General features: G+C 37.6%; 1 protein-coding gene across 5 annotated transcripts in view; it reads left to right on the top strand.

Moving 5' to 3' along the window:
- ATP11C (ATPase phospholipid transporting 11C) overlaps positions 1-22,391 on the top strand; it is a 203,178-nt gene that overhangs the window by 120,628 nt on the left and 60,159 nt on the right. For all 5 annotated transcript variants that reach the window (XM_028842295.2, XM_015128326.3, XM_028842292.2 and 2 more), the window contains exons 6-14: positions 5,511-5,639; positions 7,760-7,863; positions 9,987-10,037; positions 11,361-11,425; positions 11,750-11,831; positions 12,801-12,951; positions 13,573-13,770; positions 20,589-20,750; positions 21,726-21,877. In XM_028842295.2, coding sequence (XP_028698128.1) covers positions 5,511-5,639; positions 7,760-7,863; positions 9,987-10,037; positions 11,361-11,425; positions 11,750-11,831; positions 12,801-12,951; positions 13,573-13,770; positions 20,589-20,750; positions 21,726-21,877 — 1,094 coding nt within the window. The remainder of the gene's footprint in view (positions 1-5,510; positions 5,640-7,759; positions 7,864-9,986; positions 10,038-11,360; positions 11,426-11,749; positions 11,832-12,800; positions 12,952-13,572; positions 13,771-20,588; positions 20,751-21,725; positions 21,878-22,391) is intronic.

The raw sequence follows: 22,391 nt of genomic DNA, 5'->3' as shown, positions 1-22,391 counted from the left end.
TATTGTTGTCATACGTTTTACTTTTACATATTATAAAGCCCACAATATGTTACTATTTTTGCCTGTGAGTTGTCTTTTTTGGTAATAAAATATATAAAATAAACTTTACCATTTAACTTTTTTTTTTTTTTTTTTTGAGACGGAGTTTTGCTCTTGTTGCCCAGGCTGGAGTACAATGGCGCGATCTTGGCTCACTGCAGCCTTCGCCTACTGGGTTCAAGTGATTCTCCTGCCTCAGCCTCCCAAGTAGCTGGGATTACAGGCATGTGCCACCATGCCCGGCTGATTTTTTTGTGTTTTTAGTAGAGACGGGGTTTCTCCATGTTGGTCAGGCTGGTCTCGAACTCCTGACTTCAGGTGATCCGCCCGCCTCAGCCTCCCAAACTGCTGGGCTCACGCCAGGCCCCATTTAACCATTTTTAAGTGTACAGTTTTTTTTATAGTAAGTACATTCACAATGTTGTACAACCATCACCACTATCCATTTCCAGAACTTTTCCATTATCCCAAACAAAGCTCTATTAATTAAACAGTAACTTCCCATTTCCCCCTTCCTCAGCCCCTTGTGGCCTCTATTCTATTAATACATTTTGTTTCTATGAATTTGCCTATCCTCAATACTTTATGTAAGTGGAGTTATACAATACTTGTCCATTCATGTCTGGCTTCTTTCACTTAGCGTAATGTTTTCAAGGTTGATCCATGTTATAGCATGTATCAGAAATTTCTTCCCTTTTAAAGGTGAATAATATTCCATTATATGTATATAACAGTTTGTTGATCCATTTATATGTTGATGGACATTTGAGTTATTTCGAACTTTTGACTATTTTGATTAGTGCTGCTGCGAACATTGGTATATAAGTATCTGTTTGAGTTTTTGCCTTTGATTCTTTTGAGTATATAACTTAGAGCAGAATTACTAGGTTGTAATTAACTTTTTAAAACCTGTTTTTTTGTTTTTTTTTAAGACAGAGTCTCACTCTGTCACCGAGGCTGGAGTACAGTGGCACGATCTCGGCTCACTGCAAGCTCTGCCTCCTGAGTTCAAGTGATTCTCCTGCCTCAGCCTCCTGAGTAGCTGGGATTACAGGCATGTGGCACCACGTGTGGCTAATTTTTGTAGTTTTAGTAGAGACGGGGTTTTGCCATGTTGGCCAGGCTGGTCTCGAACCCCTGACCTCAGGTGATCCGCCTACCTCAGCCTCCCAAAGTGCTAGGATTACGAGTGGGAGCCACTGTGCCTGGCCTAAAACTGTTTTTAAAAGATTAGCAATAAGAACTATATTTCATATTTACCCACATTTTTATCATTTCCCTATGTAGATTTAAATTTTCATATAGTGTCTTATTTTTTATCCATGAAGAACTTTCTGTAATATTTTATAGTGTAAATCTGCTGGAAGTGAATGTTCCTATGGAAAAGTTTTTTATCTTACCTTCAATTACAAAAATTATTTTTCCGGCTATATAGAATTATGGATTGGTGGGGTTTTTTTTTCTTTTAGTACTTTAAATATATTACTTCATTGTCTTCTGGTAAGCATAGTTTCTAATGAGTCTGTTTCATTTCTATTCTTGTTCTTGTGTATATAATATTTCATTGATGCCTTCACATTTTTCTTTCTATTTTCAGTTTTCAGCAGTTTGACTATGATATGCCTACATTTTTTTCGTCGTAGTTATCCTTCTCTAAGTTCTCTTGGATCTGTTGTTTGTTGACTTTGATTAACTTTGGATAAAAAAACAGTTTTGAAATGTTTTTTCAGCCTCATTCTCTCTATTCTTTTGGTACTCCAATTACATGACTATTATGCTGTTTGATATTTTCTCCCTTGAGTAATTTGTTGTTTTTTTAAATACACTCCTTTTTCTCCTGTTTATGTATCACTTTGGATAATTTTAGTTTGCTCTGTCTTCAGAATTAGTGATTATTTCCTTTGTTGTACCCAGTCCACTAGTTGAAGGAAATCTTCATCTCTGATAACATGTTTTTCATTTCTAACTTTACATTTTCATTTTTTTATAGTATCCATCTCTCTGCAAGCATTCTTCATCCACTGTTATATGTTGTCTACCTTTTCCACTAAATACCATACCATTTAATATCTTCTTCTTTTTTTTTTTTTTTTTTTTAAGAGATAGGGTCTTACTCTGTTGCCCAGGCTGGAGTACAGTGGCACAGTCATAGCTTACTGCAGCCTTGAACTCCTGGGCTCAGGCAGTCCTCCCACCTCCATCTCCAGAGTAGTTGGGTCTATAGGTGTGCAACTACACTTGGCTAATTATTATAATCATTTTTTGTAGAGATGGGGTTCTATTAAGTTGCCGAGGCTGGTTTCAAACTCCTGGCCTTAAGTGATCCTCCCACCTTGGCCTCCTAGAGTGCTGGGAATATAGATGTGAGCCACCACACCCCACCCATTTAACATCTTAATCATAGCTATTTTTAAGTCCCTGTTTCATAATTATAAAATCTGGACATTTTGGGTCTGGTTTCACGGACTGCTTTATCTTTCAATGATGGCTCATTTTTTGCTTGTGTTTTTGTACGTTTCATTTTTTAATTGAATTTTGGGCATTGTATGTAAAAGAATGTTATTCACTGAGGTCAGTGGTACATGTGTTCTGAAATGGGCCTGGCTTCTTCTGTCAGGCCACTATTGTTGGGGGTTGAGACAGTCTAGTCAAGAGTTGGGCTGACTTTGGTTTTTGATGTTTTTAGTGTGCCACTTCAAATTCCTTAAGTGGTAGAACGCTATTACCTTACTACCTTGAGCTTTGCGTGGGGCCTGGTGTGCCGGAGAGTTTTTGATGGTGTTCCTGTTCTACTGTCTGCTTTCAGCACATCCTGTACTCCCGAGTCACAGAGGGTGCCCCCTTCTGCCCCCCCCGCCCCACCCCCGTTACCTTGCTTTTTCTGCAGTGGTAGACTGCTGTTTCTTGTTTGTTACTCAGTTACTCAGTGTAAGGCTCTTGGCGGGAACAGAGTGGTTTCTTGGTTTTCTCGTTCCAATCTCAATATTAAGCAGGCCATATGCACCAAAGCCTTAGGGTAAGACTTTCTCAATATTCCTGCCCCCGCCCCCATAGTAACTGAACTTCTACCTTGTATCAGTGCCAGGTTCTTGGTATGAATAGGTTTCCTGTCCCATTCCCTGTAGCAGGTCCAATCCCCTGTAGCAGGTCACTTTTGTTTCTACCTCTCCTCTAACAGTAGTGATGTTTCCCTGAGACTATGCCAGGGAAGGTTTCCTGCCTTTCTCCTAGATGCAGATGGGGTTTGCTTAATATGAGAAAGGGGTCCGTGATTCTGGCATGTTATTTTTGTGCCTGTTTCTTCACAGCAGTCAGTCATCACCTGTACGCCTGTACCAGTGAGAAAGGTTCTTTTAGGTCTCCTGCCTGTATGCTTTCTCATGAACACTGAGTAGAAGCCTCTAGAGAAGAGCTGGTGAATGGTTGTGGTCTCTTCTTGTCTCCCAGGCTTGTAGAGATTCTGAACTGTCATACTAGCTCACACCCAGTCTTTAAGAATTGGTTAAAAATCTAGTTGTTTTCTTCTTACCCACTTTCATGGTAGCCATCTCTTCCTTCTATGCTTGGTCAGTTATGAAAGAGTTCATCTGTCCTGTCTCTCCTCAGAAACACTTGTTACCCTTTGAAATTCAGTTCACTTGGTTGCTTTGCAACCTCAACTCTCTGATGGACTAAATACATATTATTTTTTAGATTATCCATTTTTTCCCTAATGTTTGTAATGGGAAGTGGTGATGTTCTATTGTGGCTTTTAAAATGGTAAATAGACCTCTAGAGTTCATTGTCTAACTAGATCATGTTATTCCTTGTCTTTAAAAGTCCTGTACCTATCCTTTTACCTTTAGGGTGAGGCCTAAATCCCTTAGGCTGGCCTGCCAAGCCCTTTGTGATCTGACTCCTACCCATCTTGTCGGTCTGAGCTTGCACTGCAGATGTAGGGGTCTTTATATTTCATATCCGACTACATCCTAACGGTTGAAAAAAATGCTCTTTGTGTGTTTTATTTATCAATGCCTGAGAGTCATCTTGCAACCTGTAATGGGTATTTCCTTCTTGTAAGATGTGTTAGGATTCTGTTTGTTATCTCCCTTCTGCATATGTAAGCATAAATTGTGGTTTTATGTAAGCAACATAAGTGTTTATGTAAGTGAGGAAGGAACAATCCAACAAAACAAAATATTGTTTACAAATTAGTTCAATTATTGATGCTGTTGATCTTGGCTAGTGATTAAGATTGGCAAAGAAAATAAAATTGTTCCTGAATAGGTCTTGAAATCCTCATCTTTATCTGCCAAACCATATTGCAAATAGGGTCAGGTGTTGCATGTATTACCTAGCATTTCACAGTCAGTGTGTTTAGGTCACTGTGCTAAATATTGACTCCCTTCTAAAGTGGGTTATCTTCTGCATCCAGCAGCCTCTTCCCTTTACCTGAGGGTGCTGTACAAAAATATTATTTATAATTTTCAACATGTACTATGATGTGAAAATCTTGGGAAGCACCAGACTGGAGGATTTCTTACATCTTTCCAAAAAAATGTTATGACTATTCATAAGTTGGGAGTAAAGTAGTTGCGGGATGTTGGTAATAATTATAATTAACACCTTTGAAGTGGTTAATACGTGGCAGGCACTTTGCTCAGTACTTTTCTTGTATCATCATTTCATGCTCACATTAATTCTCTGAGGTAGTTGCAATCATCTAAGACACTTATTTAAGGTCGTCATACGGTTAAGTGGCGGAGCTGGGACAAGAAGTCAGGTTAGAGTCCAAACTTTTAACGGTTATGATTTACTTAACCCTACATTATTAAATTATTCCTGATTTATTCTCTCAGGTTTTTCCTCTCCTTGAGCTTTGGGTACTTGCTGATAAGAAATTGTTTCTTATTGCTGTATTAAGTGATTCTCCTGACAGCAGGTGAATTCATAGAAAGTGACCTGTAGAAAAAAAAAATTCAAATATTATGGGAAAAATCAATGCCTCTCTAATTAACTGGGATTTTCTGAGCACTGAAGAAGGACCTGGCACCCAACAACACAGTTGTTATCACATGGCAGGCAAAGTATGTTGAAATATGCGTGGTACAGAGTGGGAGTGTGGCTGCTCGGTGTTCATGAAGTGCCCAATTTGTGACATGTAGATTTTCTTGATTCATTCATGAAGTGATATTGTCATTGTTTTATCAAACATCTGTGCAAGAAATATCAGAGAGCAAAAGGTGTCAGAATCATTTATTAAAGGTAAAGGTCAGTGCTAAGGTAATCTGAAAGCATCCTAACTCCTTCTGACTTTAAAGAGGATTCTGAATATTGAGTAATATTCTTTCATCACCTTTCACATGCTGTAGGATGCTGAGATACTCTCAAAGCCCCAGAGCTAATCTCTTGCTAATGTTTTGACTTTTGTATGAGTATAATGAATGCTTTGTTTGGAATTTAAAATATTTATATTTATTTATCAATTCTAGGTTGGTGATGTAGTAGAAGTACAGGCAGATGAAACCTTTCCCTGTGATCTTATTCTTCTATCATCTTGCACCACTGATGGAACCTGTTATGTCACTACAGCCAGTCTTGATGGGGAATCCAATTGCAAGGTAACAGACTAAACCTTACCTAAACCTTTTGATCTCAGGATAGTTAATCATACAATACTGCCTCCCACCACCCTCTAATCTTTTATTTTTTCTTATTTTTATTTTTCTTAGGTTTTGTATTTGAAAACAGCTGTTATATAATTGTTTTTTTAACTTCTAAGCAAACACTCATCTTTGGATAAAAGGGTGGTTGGTAATTAGGTGTGGAGAAACTGAGCCCCAAGTAAAAGCTCCCACAATTTTTATAGCACTGCTTGAATTTAATATTGACACAGCCTATTTAATATTTAGACTCTTTAAAATGGGAGTAATCATAGGCTTAAACTGTGTAACTATACAAATAGCTTCATGTATGCTAACCTTACAATTTGATCTATTTTTTTTTTCTAAAATGTTGTATATTTTCATTAAAAATGTATATTCTTGGGATATAAGAAACCTAACCTGGAGTAATTTGATTCCTATTTAAAAATAACTTAGGGCTGGGTGCGGTGGCTCACGCTTGTAATCCTAGCACTTTGGGAGGCTGAGGCAGTCGGATTATTTGAGTTCGGAGTTCGAAACCAACCTGGCCAACATGGTGAAACCCTGTCTCTACTAAAAATACAAAAAAATTAGCCAGGCGTGGTGGTAGGCGCCTGTAATCCCAGCTACTCAGGAGGCTGAGGCACAAGAATTGCTTGAGCCTGGGAGGCGGAGGTTGCAGTGAGCCAAGATCACGTCACTGCACTCCAGCCTAGGTGACAGAGCGAGACCCCATCTCAAAAAAAAAAAAAAAAAACAAAAAAACGGGTGTAGTTTGGAAAATGTTTGCTTTATAAGTAAGTAATAAAGCAACGTTTTATGTACGTATAACAAATTATAACTCACTTATAATTATAAGTGACTTAAAGTAAATTTGGTCAAATGGGGGTAACTTATTTCCCTCATATACTTTCTGGCACAGTCGGTTTTCTTGGCCATGGTCCAGAGCTCCACAGGGCATGAAGATGTATCCTCTCTATGCTGCCTTTAAGGAGGGTTACTGTAGTGATTCACCGCTGGCTATATCCTTGGAGGGCTCCTCTGTTTGTTTATTCCACCTGGAGTTGAAGACTAGGACTCAGTATGTAAAAAAGAACCTTTACCTATTGGATGACTAATTCTGTATTTCAAAAGCATGGTAATGACCTGCTTTTAACCTGTTCAAAAACAAAGTTACAATTTAGGGATATAAATCAAGAAATCTACATAAAGATTTACTGATAGTGAAAAAGTTATTTGGAGTAAGAAAACTTTCAGGTAGTTTCTTTTTTCAGTTAAGTTGTTCTGATCAAATCAGCTAAAAAGTACAGAGGTTTTCAAAATCAGGAGTTAGTTTTAAATGTAGTTCAGACATTGCCGTAATATTCCCCCAAGACGATGACAACAACTTTCTCTTCTGCCTCAGTGGTGAGCTCTTTGCATCTGCTTTAGCCCTTGTTTGATGATTTATAAATGGGTTTATTGGCACCTGCCTTGAGTTCTGGATGAATCAAGTGCATAATATACACTAGTAGAATATTCTAATTATCTGACTATTGCAAGACACATCATCTCCCTGCCCCTCGTACAAAATGTATCCATATTGAACATTTTCAAGATCATTAATTAAGCTATTTGTGTAATGGAACTATTAATGATTTTTTCTTGCTGTTGGCAAAATTTTGGCATTTTTGTGACCAAAAAGGTTATGTTCAATTCATATGTGTATATCTCCATTGCCCATACACTATAGTGAGCAAAATAATAAGTCTCAGTTCGTAAATAGGAAAAAAAAATGTATTAACTTTTTCACGTGGTTTCAGTTAATTATATGCATGTTGTGAATAGAATCCTCTCAGCTGTCAGTGTCAAGAAGAGCTTTTAGGTATTTAATTGTCTTTGAAACCCCCCTTGCAGCAGGTTATCTTTCTAATTATTTGTAATATATTTTCATAATAATACCATAAAACTTATTTAGTGGGAAATGTTAATATTTGTTTATTCTGCCAAAGCCTCTTACTAAAACATACTAAATTTGTTCCTGAAGTCAGTTGGGTGTATGATTATGAAAAGAAACAGTTTTTTTGGTTTTCACTTTTTCTTCTGCTTTCAACTAGATACATTATGCAGTACGTGATACCATTGCACTGTGTACAGCAGAATCCATTGATACCCTCCGAGCAGCAATTGAATGTGAACAGCCTCAACCTGACCTCTATAAGTAAGAATCACCTGGTTTCATTTTACGTCTGTTTCTTGGCTCTGCTTCTCTTTGCTAATAGTATTGCAAAAGAAACACCCACCACTTACCAGCCTACTCTCATTTGTGTTTTTATGGGCTATTCCTTCCTTCTGGCAGAAAAATGAATCAAATCAGCCTTGTTCACTATCAGCCCAGGATAAATCATTGTGGGCCCAGGTATCTTATGATTTTTCTTTTATTTTTATTACTTGTAAACATGGCCATATATCAAAATTTTAGATTATGTTACCCTGTAAAGCTGATCTATCAGACTGACACAGTAACCAGAGTTAATAAAAAACAAATCCTTTTACATGCCATCTAACATTAAAGAGAGAAGGAGGATATCCTCTTCATGCAATTAGTAGGCTCTATCCTTTCTTACAATGATCATGATGCACTAAGGATTGCAAATAGGCTATTTCTTGTCCACAGTAAACAGTTAAGGGATGAGTAAAATGATGTAATTTCCTCTATTTTACTATACTTAGGCTCTCTGGAGTAGATTTGCTGATTATTAGTCATTGTGAGTTGTCAAAAAATTTGGCATTTGATTTCAAGACTGGTTAGTTTGGTTGATTAGAGCATAGTACTAATGAGGGTAGCGTAACAGGTTTTATCCCCACGTCGGCTAATTAATTTTATCCTATTCTACCATTGCAGATGGCATCCATTACCCATCTTGTTCATGCATGCTGTTAGTCATAATGAGCGACCAAGTGGTTGGATGTAGTTTACACTAACACCTACTAGTGGAAAAACAAAGTATTCATTCTACTTCAAGAACAATGACCTCCCTCCTTCTCATCATTTTTTCTTTCCTTTTTCCCTTCCTCTTCTGTATCCACCTTGATGATAGGAACTAGGGCCAGAAAGTGTAACAGCTATTCTCTGCCTTCAAGGGACTCACTGTGAGCAAAAGAGATAAAGTAATAAAGCTAAACTTATACAAGGTGATAATAGAGGTGAGTGTAAGGTCTATGGAATCGCAGAAAATGGAGTAACTTATTCTGCCTGAGCTAGAGAACAGTATCTATACCCTTGCATATTTATAGGACAGCCCCCATATTTTTCAGTTGCTTTAAGTATGAAGGAGAATGATAGGACAGGGTAGGTTATTCCTAATTTCTTTAGACGACTGAATGCCTTGCTCTGTGCCTTCAGAATACCTTGTACTTCTGTTACTGTAGTGGTAAGCACTTGCGTCGTAATTGCCTATTTACTTGTCTTCTATAGGGCAAGGGGCATTTCTTTTTTGATTATTAGTATATCTTTAGCACTTAGTATAGCACTGGCACAATTAATATATGATGAATGAATGAGCAAACCTTCATATTTTGTGTATATGCGTAATTTCTATTTTCTGGGGAAAATGCTGTTTACAATGCAGCTTATAAAACACTCATGTTAACAAGGGATTAGGTATTTTTACCTTATTTTGCAGAAATACAGGTTACCATACACCTATTATATTAAGTGATTAGGTCAAGCTCAATATTGAGATCAACTACAAGTCACAGGCTGGACATTTCCAAGATGGCACTCAAGTGTTCACTGTCTAAGACTAGTACTATGGTTTAAAGAGTGGTTTCAGGACCAGCAGCAGCAGCATTACTGGGGAACCTGAATCAGAAGCCCAGGGATGGGACCTAGAAATCTGTGGTTTAATAACCGCTCCAGTGATTCTGATGCACACTCAAGTGGAAGAACTACTAAACTAGCAGTTTTGAAAATTGTATTTTAGGACCAGAAACCTTTCTTCACACGATCCAAGATGGAAGTTACGTTATTTATATACCTTATAAAAGAGAGAGGTGTTGTGTGCTTGCATGATGTTAAACAGAACTTGAAAATCAATTGACGACGTTTGTTTCTGCTCCTATAATCCCATCATGTTATTTAAAAATTATATGAAAATGTTATACACCTTATCAATTCAACATAACTTTTTTTTCCCCAGAAATATAATAGGCTTTTGTAGTTCATTCACAGTTTTATCTATCTCTGTTTTATTATTTGTATTTTCATTCATTCTCATATTTCTGGTACATGGATTTCACCTGGATGTGGAAAACACATTTGCAATTTTGTTCTTTTTACAGATTTGTTGGGCGAATCAATATCTATAGTAATAGTCTTGAGGCTGTTGCCAGGTAAGTTTGTTGTTTCTTTAATTTGTCCTTTGGTTGCGTGGCGGGGGGGAGGGGGTCTATTTTTCTTTTAAATCGACCAAAATAACCAAATACCTTTCTATTATAGAAAGGAATATAGGCCAGGTGCGGTGGCTCACGCCTGTAATCCCAGCACTTTGGGAGGTTGAGGTGGGTGGATCACCTGAGGTCAGGAGTTTGAGGCCAGCCTGGCTAATGTGGTGAAACCCCGTCTCTATTAAAAATACAAAATTTAGCTGGGCGTGGTGGCACACACCTGTAATCCTAGCTACTCAGGAGGCTGAGGCAGGTGAATCTCTTGAACCCGGGAGGCGGAGGTCGCAGTGAGCCAAGATTGAGCCATTGCGCTCTACCCTGGGCAACAAGAGCAAGACTCCATCTCGGAAAAAAAAAAAAAAAAAGGAATATAAAGGTGAATAAGCAACTAACCTTGTGATTGGTAGGGTTATGGTAATAGGGTCTCTGTGTTGTGGGGAGGGGGCTGTTAGAAGTAATGCTTAGGGTTTCAAAAATAGCAGAGCTCTAGACACTTTGGATGATATTCCCAAACCTGTTCTAGCCATGGTATTTGTTATCCTCGGTTGTAGAGTGGCTGACAACATTGAAATTACACCTGGAGAACAGTGGGAAAGTAATTGAGAAAGTAAGCAGTGGGTAAAATGCTGGAAGAACTACCTGGACTTACGTAAAATGAAAGTCTTCATTAAAATGATAATTAAAACTTCAGTAAAATGATAAATTGTATCAGCCTTCATACAATTTATCAAGGAGTTCATACAAAAAGGGATGCTTTCTTTCCTCTTCTATCATCGTATTAGTTACCGCAACTTTTCCACTTGGCCTTTACAGCCACACTCAAAAAGAAGTTAAAGAAATACAGGGTCCCCAGTGATCCCCCAAAAGGAGGGTTTATTCTCTCCAAATATGTCAGTGTATTTTTCCTACCTTGATGTTTGCATTCCCAGTCTTTTATCTGTGACTCTCTGCTTTTGTGTCTTGCGATCTGCTGCTCTGTCCTGTTCTCGTCTTGCTATCTATGATTCATAATCCTTTTATCCCCCCATGTATTTTTTTGCCTCTGTGTGTTGCTGGCTACTCCCGTACTGTGCTTCCATCTGTGCTGTACCCTCAAGTAACTTCAGAATGAAGGACCTTTCAGCTTGTCCTGGGGAGTAAGCATATGGTATAAGTAGACAGATACATTCTGAACCCCTTGGAAATAGGTGTGTGTCAGGGCAAAATCTGTCCCCAGAGTTGTTGATGCTATTGGCTTGTTTGGATAAGCTGTGTTCATTTTTTATTTAGGTCTTTGGGACCTGAAAATCTCTTGCTGAAAGGAGCTACACTAAAAAATACCGAGAAGATATATGGTGAACAATTTTTAAGATATACTTATCAAAAAATATGCTTTGTAAAGGCTGTGAATAAATAGTGCATATTAAAAAGTAAACATGGCAGGTTTGCCATTTAATCTAAACCTATATTTAGATATTGGGAATTTATAAGGTGGTAAATTAAGAAGAAATATGACAAATACTCTATATAATTAAAATTATACTATAAATGATATACAACTGGTGAGTGGAAGAGGGCCTAGATTTCCTGGTTTTATAGGCTTAAAAATTCATAGAGCCAGCTGTGTGAGGAGTTGGTTGACAAGTTCTTAGTTTTCATTATATTCTGTAATTTCTTAGGAGTTGCTGTTTACACTGGAATGGAAACCAAAATGGCTTTGAACTACCAAGGGAAATCTCAGAAACGTTCTGCTGTTGAAAAGTTAGTATGAGTATGCGCCACAATTTATTTAGTCATTATTGATTAAAATAGTTACTTTTCTCGGTAATTCCAAGTAACAAGCATAACAAAAAACAACATCAATTATAATAGCAACTACTATTATAAGCACTTGTTTATGTACCAGAAACTGTGCTCAATGATTTGTATGTCTGATTTGGTTTAGTCCTCTGAAGAACACTGTGAAATAATTCATGTTAACCTCTCCACTTTACAGATGAGGAAATGGTCTTGGAGATGGTATGTGACTTACCTAAGCTCACATAGCTATTAAAGGGCAGAATTTACCTGAACTATAAATTCATTCCTTTTTGCTAGTGGAGTCAATAGTTTGGAGTCCTTTAGTTGCTATATGCAAGTTGGTTCTATAATATAGATAATAGTCTCCTGGCACCTATTGAAGCATTACCTGGTAGATCCTCAAGCCAGGTGCCACAGCCATAGACCTCACCCTATATTTGGCATGGATAACCAGTACATCACTGGCACCCTTTCCGTAGCTCCACTTTCAAACTGAAAGAACCTACACCGAGCTTGAGGATTTCACATTGCTACCGTGCCCTCTACCCCAAACATTTAGGATTCAGGGAAATGGAGACAAGATACTCCTTCTATAAGGGTTGAGTAAGTAATGGTGTTTGTATGTGTGCATGTGTGTACGTCCCCTGTCACTTTACAGGAACCTTACTAAGGTGTGTTCCGCTAGTCAGCCATTGCACTTGGGAGAGCATTGGTGGTCAATAAACAGTTCATGGCCAGCTTTTCATTTTGCCACTTGAAAGTAATGCTCCAGCTATGATAACTGAGGTTCACACACAAAGGCTTGTGCTATAGTTATGCGTCGTACACAGAAAAAGCTTTAGATGACTCAGTAGTTTAATTCATATCTGGCTGATGTCTTAAGTATTAATAATTAGGTGGTTTTAAAATCCATGCTGTCTTATTTTTCAGATCTATTAATGCTTTCCTGATTGTATATTTATTTATCTTACTGACCAAAGCTGCAGTATGCACTACTCTAAAGTACGTTTGGCAGAGTACCCCATACAATGATGAACCTTGGTATAATCAAAAGACTCAGAAAGAGCGAGAGACTTTGAAGGTAATTTGTTTTCTGCTGAAAATTGAAACTCTAGAACTTTGTGACTGAGCCAACTTTCACTGAAATGCTGCTCAGGGAAATTGCACCTTTTGTAAGCTTCTGAATTTTCTCTTGATTACATGGTGGCTCTAAGCCAATAAATATTTAAGAAGATTTAGAGTTTTTTTTTTTTCTTTTACTTTAGGCGTCTGTGCTTGTTTTTAGCTCTTTATATAAGAATTTAAGATGAAACAATTTGGCAAGATGCTTTGGCATTTTAATATAAGAGGAGTATGTGAGATGTCACAATAAAAGCATAATGAATGCTTACATACGAACTTTGATCTCACATTCATATCTTAGGGTGGAGTGAGCAAAGAGAACTTAAAGAAGTGAAAAAGTACTGACTGAAGTCGTATATACTGAAGAATAATGATAAAATTGAGGGTGTTCTTAAATATTATTCTCACATACTGTGATAATTTTGATTACAGTGATGTAGTGTTATTGGGAAGTTCCATCTTGATAGTAAGAGCAGTGTTTTCAGCATTGAAATAAAGATGAAATTAATTCTTCCTTTATATTATATTGGTCTGATGGAATTGTATGTCTAATTAGCATGAACTATCTCTTTTATTTTAGGTTTTAAAAATGTTCACCGACTTCCTATCATTTATGGTTCTATTCAACTTTATCATTCCTGTCTCCATGTACGTCACAGTAGAAATGCAGAAATTCTTAGGCTCCTTCTTCATCTCATGGGATAAGGACTTTTATGATGAAGAAATTAATGAAGGAGCCCTGGTTAACACATCAGACCTTAATGAAGAACTTGGTCAGGTTAGAGCATATTTTTTTTTTACTTAAAATAATTTGTCAACATACTGAAAATATCTTTTTATGTATTCTGGATTACCAATATATGTGATCATGTCACATTTGGAAAAATGATTCAGAGAAAATTCTTTAATGCAGGCATGTAATGAAGGTAAGCATTGTTTTCATAGTTATAGCATCAGTTCTTTTGCTGGCCTTTTTGAGAAGGATGCAATTTATGTATTAAATTTGAATGTTACTGAAATTCTCCTTGGAACTGGGTGATGTTACCTTATTAGCTATTGCTTTGGAACAGGAAACAGACAGTCTTCATGACCATCTATAACCATTTGTGGATAGAATATGGGGTAGCAAATATGGCTCTTTTATAAATGTATTTTGTTCCATAAGCAAAATTGACCAGAGTTGTCCTATTGACATTTTCTTGGTACATTTCTGATCAGGTAGAAGATAGACCTAACAAGCAGAGTTATTTATTCCAGTACAAGAATTTCAATGAAGGGAAAATGTGAGGGCATGCACTCCTCAAAATGCGTTCTTCTTTATATACCAATGTAACCCAGACTGTGACCCCATTCTAACCCAGGTGCATTTATTTTCCAGTGCAACACAGTCTGGCTGTAATTCTTCAAGTGATGACTTCTCGGGTACTTTTCTTATTAGTATTGAGGAAGTTTTCCCCTTTTTTTGATTTTACTCTGTCATGTAATGATCTTTGCGAGCCGAAGGAATTTTTTGGCTTGCATTTTATTCTCATGACATTTAGAATGTCAAGACTGTGGAAATGTCATTTTTGTGACTGGGAGTTCCAAATTGAGTTAATGAAACTGTGTGGCTGGAACAGAGCCTCACAGTTGTTTAAATGGGGCTGATTTGCATTCTCACCTCAAAACTCTTTACTTCCTGACTTTAACCCTCTCCACAGTCCCTGCTTTGTGTTTCTGCTCTTGAGACAACCTTTGCCTAAATCAAAGTACCCACATGACAACTGCAGTTGAAAGGTAGAAAGGACTCTCCAGATACTATTTTGTTTACATTTGACTTCAGGACACCAGTATCTGAAACCATGGAGTCTACATCCCATGTAGATACGAAGGCACTAAGAATAGGACAAAAATTGAATGGACAAATGGCTTTTCCTTTGGATATTGTTCCCACAAGGTTATTTTGTTGGTGATATGGGCTGCCATACCTGACCATTGTCTTTTAAGCCAGAAGTTTTCATCCAGGGTTAGAGCTATCTGAGTAGAACTGCTCTAATGTCAATAAAAGGCATCAAATTGCAGAATGCATGAGAAAAAATTTCGAGTATATAAGCCACCTTTAGTGAACCCTTCCCTGACAGTTAATTTAGTGGTTCATTCTGGATGCTGAGCAAATCTACCTGTTCTGGATTTAGTGCCTGGCTGTATGTGTTAGCCTACCCAAGGTTAAGCGTGACTAGCTTGGGGCTAGCCTCAACTACTATTACAAATAGAATAGCCATCATTCTGAATATGACACTTAATGTTCACTAAAAACAGAAAACATGCCTGGGTCAGGTTCCGTTTGGTGAGACTCTTATACCTCTTTCAGATCTTCATTTCAGCAGATTCCATATTACCTATGGGAATGCAGTCTTCTTATCATCTGGACTATGTTAATACTGCAGAAAGTAAAGTAGATCTTTGGGTAATGATCTAGTAAATTTGATGAGTGAAAAGAAGTTACAGTCTTCCTTTTAGTCACCACTCCTTTCTCCCATGAAACTTTGCATTTCTAGCTGTGGTTGTCATTTAGTCAAATCACTAAGTTAATAGCCAGACCATCACTTCAGTTAATACAGAGTATAAGCAACTTGCCATTGTTATCAGTTTGCATGTATAGAAATGACCTAAATGAAAGTGCAAAGAAGTCTTGAAATGGTTTCTTAGGCCATTTAGTATTCAATAAACCAGTACACACAAAATTAAGTGTAACCTGTTCTCTCTTTGTTGAGTCAAATTTAAGATCTATGTAACTTTTTATGTTATTAAAGGCAATGCCATTTAATTCCTATTCATACCATTGCAAGCATTTGCTTAACCTCGTTTAATGTGACCCACACTGGGATTAAAAATAGAAAGATATGTTTAGAACAGTGCTTGACATGAGAAACAAAAGGAAGTGGACTGCTCAGCTCAGTTGGAAAATAATGCAGTCTTTGATGATTAGACATCAATCTTTTAGACAACCAAATGATTGTAATCCATATTGAAAAACCTGTGGGGCTACTCTTTATGTCGCCTTCCCATCTTGCAGCTCTGCCTAATGGTGGCACTTTATAGTATAAGTATATATTCTGATTCTAATAATTCAAGCCAGTAGCTGTTATTCACCTTTTACTGTCTGGGATGTGTGTGTGTGCTAGCTACTGTTATGAAGTTAAAAAGAAACCCTCAAATTTTTAAAAATATCATGGGGGAGACACACACATCAGACCTGACTATAGCAATGTGATCATAATCAGAAAAAATGTGGGGCAGTGCAGAGTCTGGTGCTCTTTGATTTTGGTCAAGTGAGCATCAGTGACAGTCACCATGTATATAGCACCTTTTAGGTTATAGATAATTATTTTTGAGCTTTATTTTTTAATCTTTTCATTCTTGTGGAGCAGGTATCGTTAAGGTTAATATTTGAAGTTCATAGAGATAAAGAGATTTTCCTAAGGTCACAGAGTTAGTAGGTGGTGGTGCCAAGATGGAGTCCGAGTGTTCCATTGAGTTGAACCGTATGGTAATTTTTGATCTACAAAATAGATGATTTCACATGTTCAACATATACTTCAGAGCCTTTTCTACGTACAGCAGTTGTCTCACTAAGAGATAGGGAAAAAAAAGTCTTTTTTCTTTTTTTAGGAATTATAGTTTATTCAATGAAATACTAATTAATCCATAAAGGTTATTCTGTAAATCTATATTCTTGACATGGAAATACATATATATTTATATGTATATGAGAAAAATAGATTATATAGCAAACATAATGAGATTACATTTTTGTTCAAGTGGTAAATACACATTTACCACTCAAAATATTAACATGATTGTTTCTGTATGATGGGATTAATATGTGTTTCAGGGAAAACTCCCAAAATGTGTTTTTACTGTGCTCTCACACCAAGCAACACAGAGACTTCTGTGTCCAAATGTGGGAGGGAGCAGTTTTTCTCACCAACAAACAGTGGACGCCAACTGGGTGTCCTCTAGTTCAATTCTGTCTACCTGGAGATAACATCAGATCCCACAGGGTGAGGGCCCAGTCCCCAAGATTGCCCCATGCCTCCTAGACACCAGTCACAAGTCTGGGCCTCCGGAACTTTTGATCGACCAGCTTCAAGTTGGGCTACCCACAACCCCCTCTTTGGGTTTGATTAACTTGCTAGAGCAGCAGACAGAAGTCAGGAAAACACTTACTTATGTTCACCAGTTTCATATAAAGGATATTGTAAAGGACACAGATGAAGAGACATGTGGGACGAGATATAAGGGAAGGGGTGTTGAGCTTCCATACCTTCCCTGGGCGCACCACCCTCCAGGAACCCCCACATGTTAGTTATCCGTAAGACCCTGTTTTTCTTTCATTATTCTCACATAGCCACTCAACACTTTTGATATAAGATATGTGAAGTTTTTTTCCTGATACACCAAGCAAGCAGTTCTCCAGCAAACACCAGCTGGGTATCTTCCAATTCACTTTTGATACTGCCTACCTAGAGATAGTATATTGTGTCAGATCTCACAGGTTGAGGGCTCAGTCCCATAAGACTGCCCCCCACTGCAGATGCCAGTTGCTAGTTCAGGTTGTAACTTATGCTTCTGATTGAGCAGCTATAAAATGGGGTCCAGTAGTTTACTAGACCCCCTCCTTGGATTTGATTCGTTTACTAAAGCAGGTCATAAAACTCAGGGAAACAGTTGTGTTTACTGGTTCATTATAAAAGGATATGACAAAGGATACAGATGAAGAGATGGGTGAAGTATGGGGGAAGGGGCGTGGAGCTTCCATGACCTTTCCAGGCATCCTTCAAGAAATTTCATGTGTTCAGCTATCCGGAAGCTCTTTGAACCCAGTTTTTTGGGGAGTTTATGGAAGCTTCATTATGTGGGGATGATTGATTAAATCATTGGCCATTGGTGTTAAGTTTAACCTTCAGCCCCTCTTTCCTCCTTACCCAGGTCAGATGTGGGGCCGAAAATCCCAACCCTGTAATCATGCCTTGGTCTTTTCAGTGACTGCACTCATCCTGAAGCTATGTAGGGGCCCTGAACCATTTGTCATTTCATTAGCATACAAAAGCACTCATCACTCTGGAGATGCTAAGGCTTTAGGAGCTTTCTGTCAGGAAACAGGAAGGAAGATCAAATATATATTTATCAAATATATTTTACAATATCACACAAATGATGGCTTTGAGCTTACTGATATAGAGGAGTCTTTTTGGCAAGCTTGAAGAAGAAGAGAGGCTGCTTGAGAGTCAGAGGAAAGCAGCAGCCTCCCCCTTCATTCCTTTCTCTCCGTAAAATATGAGAAGAGTTAAATTAATTACAGTCGATCTGCTTCTCTTCTTTTTCTGAGTATAGATCATATATTAGGGTGGTGGTTCTGTAAATATGATCCTGGGACCAGCAGCATCAACACTACCTGAGAACTTAGAAGTGTAAATTATCTGGTCCCACCTCTGACCGACTGATTCAGAAACTCTGGTGATAGAGCAGTGATCTGAGTTTTAACAAGACCTCCAAGTACATGTGATGCATTCTACAGTTTGATAATTACTGCATTTGAGTATAATTTGTAGGCATATACCTGTGAGATTCAAAGTATCCAGATTCATACTGCCCAAACTGTTTCATATAGGTGAATAAATTGTACTTTATATTTTAAAGCTACCATCTTCGACACTAACAAAAGAGATCCTAATGCTCATCCAAGTGCAGGAGGTAAAATAACCCAGGACACCCTTTAGGAGAAAATGAAGGTTAATAATTTTGATCAGAAGAAAGCCCCAAAGAATTTCATTTAAACTAGAAGAATCTAAATGATACACAAGTAATACCACTTGGATTAATTTAAAGAGAGAGTTCAAACTTGGCTGGCTTAACAGGGAAAAAAAAAAAAAAGATTGGAATGCTCTATTTGTGCCAGTGCTGCTACCGTGAAAAGCTTTGAAAAATAATCAGAAAGCAACTACTGCTGTAGTTCATCTCTTTCTCACTTACATAATAAAAACCTTAATCTTGTGCTTATGCTTGTTCCTGTCAGCCCATAATTTTAACTATTTAAGCATAAATTGCCAAAACGAGGATAAAATTGTGGGTTTCCAAAAACCAGATGTTAAAAATAGAGAAAAAAAACTGAGATAAAATAGAAATGCTCTAAATGATTTATCTTAGTGGCAAATTTATTTCTTAGCTTATGTTTTCCATTATTTATGAAAATATACTTGTGTTATACTTCAGCCTATCTAGTTTCTTTCTAAATTTGGGAACTTGAGTATTTTCAAAATATGTATAGTATAAAGAAAGAAATTTAAGTTATGGTTTAGATCACTATTGACGTATACTGTATCTTCTAATTAGGTAACTGTTAATGTTATTATTAATTCTTGTGTATATTATATAATGTGGTGCATTTTATTTTAATTCAATATTTTTATAGAAAATTTTACTTGTAAAAGGGGAAAAAACCTTCATCAGTTTCCATTTTATTTTGTTACATCCCATTTAATTTATTAGTAAATATTTTTAATGGGTAATGTACATACTATCCCACAAAGTATAAGAGTGTGTGTTTGTGTGTGTGTGTGTGTGTGTGTGTGTGTGAGAGAGAGAGAGAGAGAGAAATAAGTGGTCAGTATAGTCTTACTTCCCACTTGAAAAACTGACTTATGTAACTTTTTTTACATCAAACAGGTTAACTGGCTGGGCATGGTGGCTCATGCCTATAATCCCAACACTATGGGAGGCCAAGGCTTGATCCCAGGAGTACGAGATCAGCCTGGGCAACATAGTGAGATGCTGTCTCTACAAAAATTACAAGATAATTAGCCTGGTGTGGTGGTGAGTGCCTGTGGTCCCAGCTACTTGGGAGGCTGGGGCGGGAGGATTGCTTGAGCCCAGAAGTTTGAGCTTACAGTGAGCTATAATGGCTACTGCATTCTGGCTTGGGTGACAGAGTGAGACCCTGTCTTTAAAAAAAAAAAATAGGTTAACTTACATGAGAAGGGCTCTTAGTTTGATAAAATAGTCACTTTTTTTTTTTTTTCCCCCTGAGACAGAGTCTCACTCTATCGCCCAGGTTGGAATGTAGTGGTATGATCTCAGCTCACTGCAACCTTTGTCCTGGATTCAAGTCTCGTCAGCCTCCCAAGTAGCTGGGATTATAGGTGTGTGCCACTACACCCAGCTAATTTTTGTATTTTTAGTAGAGACGGAGTTTCACCATGTTGGCCAGGCTGGTCTTGCACTCATGAGCTCGAGCAATCCTCCTGCCTCAGCCTCCCAAAGTGCTGGGATTACAGCCGTGAGCCACCATGCCTGGTCAATAGTCACATTTTTTTCTATTCATCTTTTATGAGTAGATCTACCTTAGACATGTGATACCATTTTAGTGTCTTTAAAAATACTAATTTATTCCTCATTTGTTTGGTAATATTATCTCTGTAATTCCCTGACATTTGACATAAGTCTTAGAAGAGGTGATTTCCTATGGATATGAAAATAGCTTTGCGTTACAGCAGACTGAAAATTAGTCACACTGAAGAAACTAACAGTGTGTGTATGTTTGTGTCCTTGTTTTAGGTGGATTATGTATTTACAGATAAGACTGGAACACTCACTGAAAACAGCATGGAATTCATTGAATGCTGCATAGATGGGCATAAATATAAAGGTGTAACTCAAGAGGTTGATGGATTATCTCAAACTGATGGACCTTTAACATATTTTGACAAAGCAGATAAGGTGCATTTGCATTATTGTTTTATATAAGAAATCAATCTGTGAATGCATGTTAATGTTCCATAGTAGAAAATTATTTTTAGGTGGACACATGACATAGACTTTTGTTTGTTTGTTTGTTTTTTGAGATGGAGTCTCACTCTGTTGCACAGGCTGGAGTGCAGTGGCGTGATCTCAGCTCACTGCAACCTCCACTTCCCAGATTCAAGCGATTCTCCTGCCTCAGCCTCCCGAGTAGCTGGGATTACATGCGTCCATCACCATATCTGGCTAATTTTTTTGTATTTTTAGTAGAGACAGAGGTTCACCATGTTGGTCAGGCTGGTCTCAAACTCCTGACCTCAGGTAATCACCCCCCACCCCTGAAAGTGCTGGGATTACAGGCATGAGCCACTGTGCCCGGTGACTTTGGAATAACTATTGTTGGCTTCACCTTTCTTGTTTTACTGATACTTCTGAAATGTGTGTAAATAAGTAGAATTTACAAGTAAAGAGAATTGTGGGAAATGACATTTGGGTAAAAGCTTGCTTGTCTGATCATAATATTTTGTGCTTTGTCTTTTAAAGTGTAAGCTCCCCCAAGAATGATGTCTGTTCAAATGATTAAAGTCTCAGGAGTGTCTAGGCATTAAATTAACCAGAGTCTCCCTACACTTGAGCTATTGCTAGATTGTGAATTAGTTACTGAATGAAGTCTTTTAGGCCATGAAGAAGTCATTGCTTTGGCTTAGGTGGCACTACAATAACCTCAATGAGTTAACACAGCCTATAGGGTATGCTAGCTGAGAACCAGGAACTCTTATTAAGTACTAGGAGAATATATAGCTGATTTGAGTGTTAGGAATTTATACATATCTGCTACTAAGTTTGTTAGAAGTTATAACATTCTCTCACATTAATATAGTTCCTCTGTTCACTGCCTAGTTACCGAGTGATCAAATTAAAAATAACAATCATTATTTTGTTACTGTTCCACAGAATCGAGAAGAGCTGTTTCTACGTGCCTTGTGTTTATGTCATACTGTAGAAATCAAAACAAATGATGCTGTTGATGGAGCTACAGAATCAGCTGAATTAACCTATATCTCCTCTTCACCAGATGAAATAGCTTTGGTGAAAGGAGCTAAAAAGTAAAGTATACGTTCTTAACTTCTCCTAAGAAAGTGAAACCACAGGAGGACAGAAGTTACTTGTTTTTTTTCCGTTTTCTTCAATGACCTTAGCACATACGTCTCCTGTTATTTAATAAAAAACATAACTGCTTTAGCCAAAAATTTGTGGAAAATTCCCACACCTAACCAGTTAAGACCAAAAAGAAAATAGTTACATGTAGGTATGACTTGCCTTACTATTTATGCATGCCAGCCAGAAGTCTGAATGTTCATACTATGTTTTGCAAATAACCTAACAGTGGCTACTTTTTGTACAACACATGTTATTTCTGAGGTGCTCCCAGCAATTTTGACATCATTTGAGAACCGAAAGTCTAGTTTTACCCGTGAGTTTCAAGATAATTAAGTGGCTAAAAGGTCACCCAGTGTGTTAGCTGTAGAATCAGAAACCCAAATTGTCTTTCCCTTGGTTACAATAGTTGTGGCTGGGCATTGACTTTCTCTGTTACCAGCTTATCCAGAAAAAGAAAGT

This window comes from Macaca mulatta, chromosome X (assembly GCF_049350105.2).
Source record: "Macaca mulatta isolate MMU2019108-1 chromosome X, T2T-MMU8v2.0, whole genome shotgun sequence".
In the NCBI taxonomy this organism is placed as follows: Eukaryota; Metazoa; Chordata; class Mammalia; order Primates; family Cercopithecidae; genus Macaca; species Macaca mulatta.
Note: the sequence above shows the minus strand (reverse complement) of the source record. Positions and strands in the feature narration are given on the sequence as shown.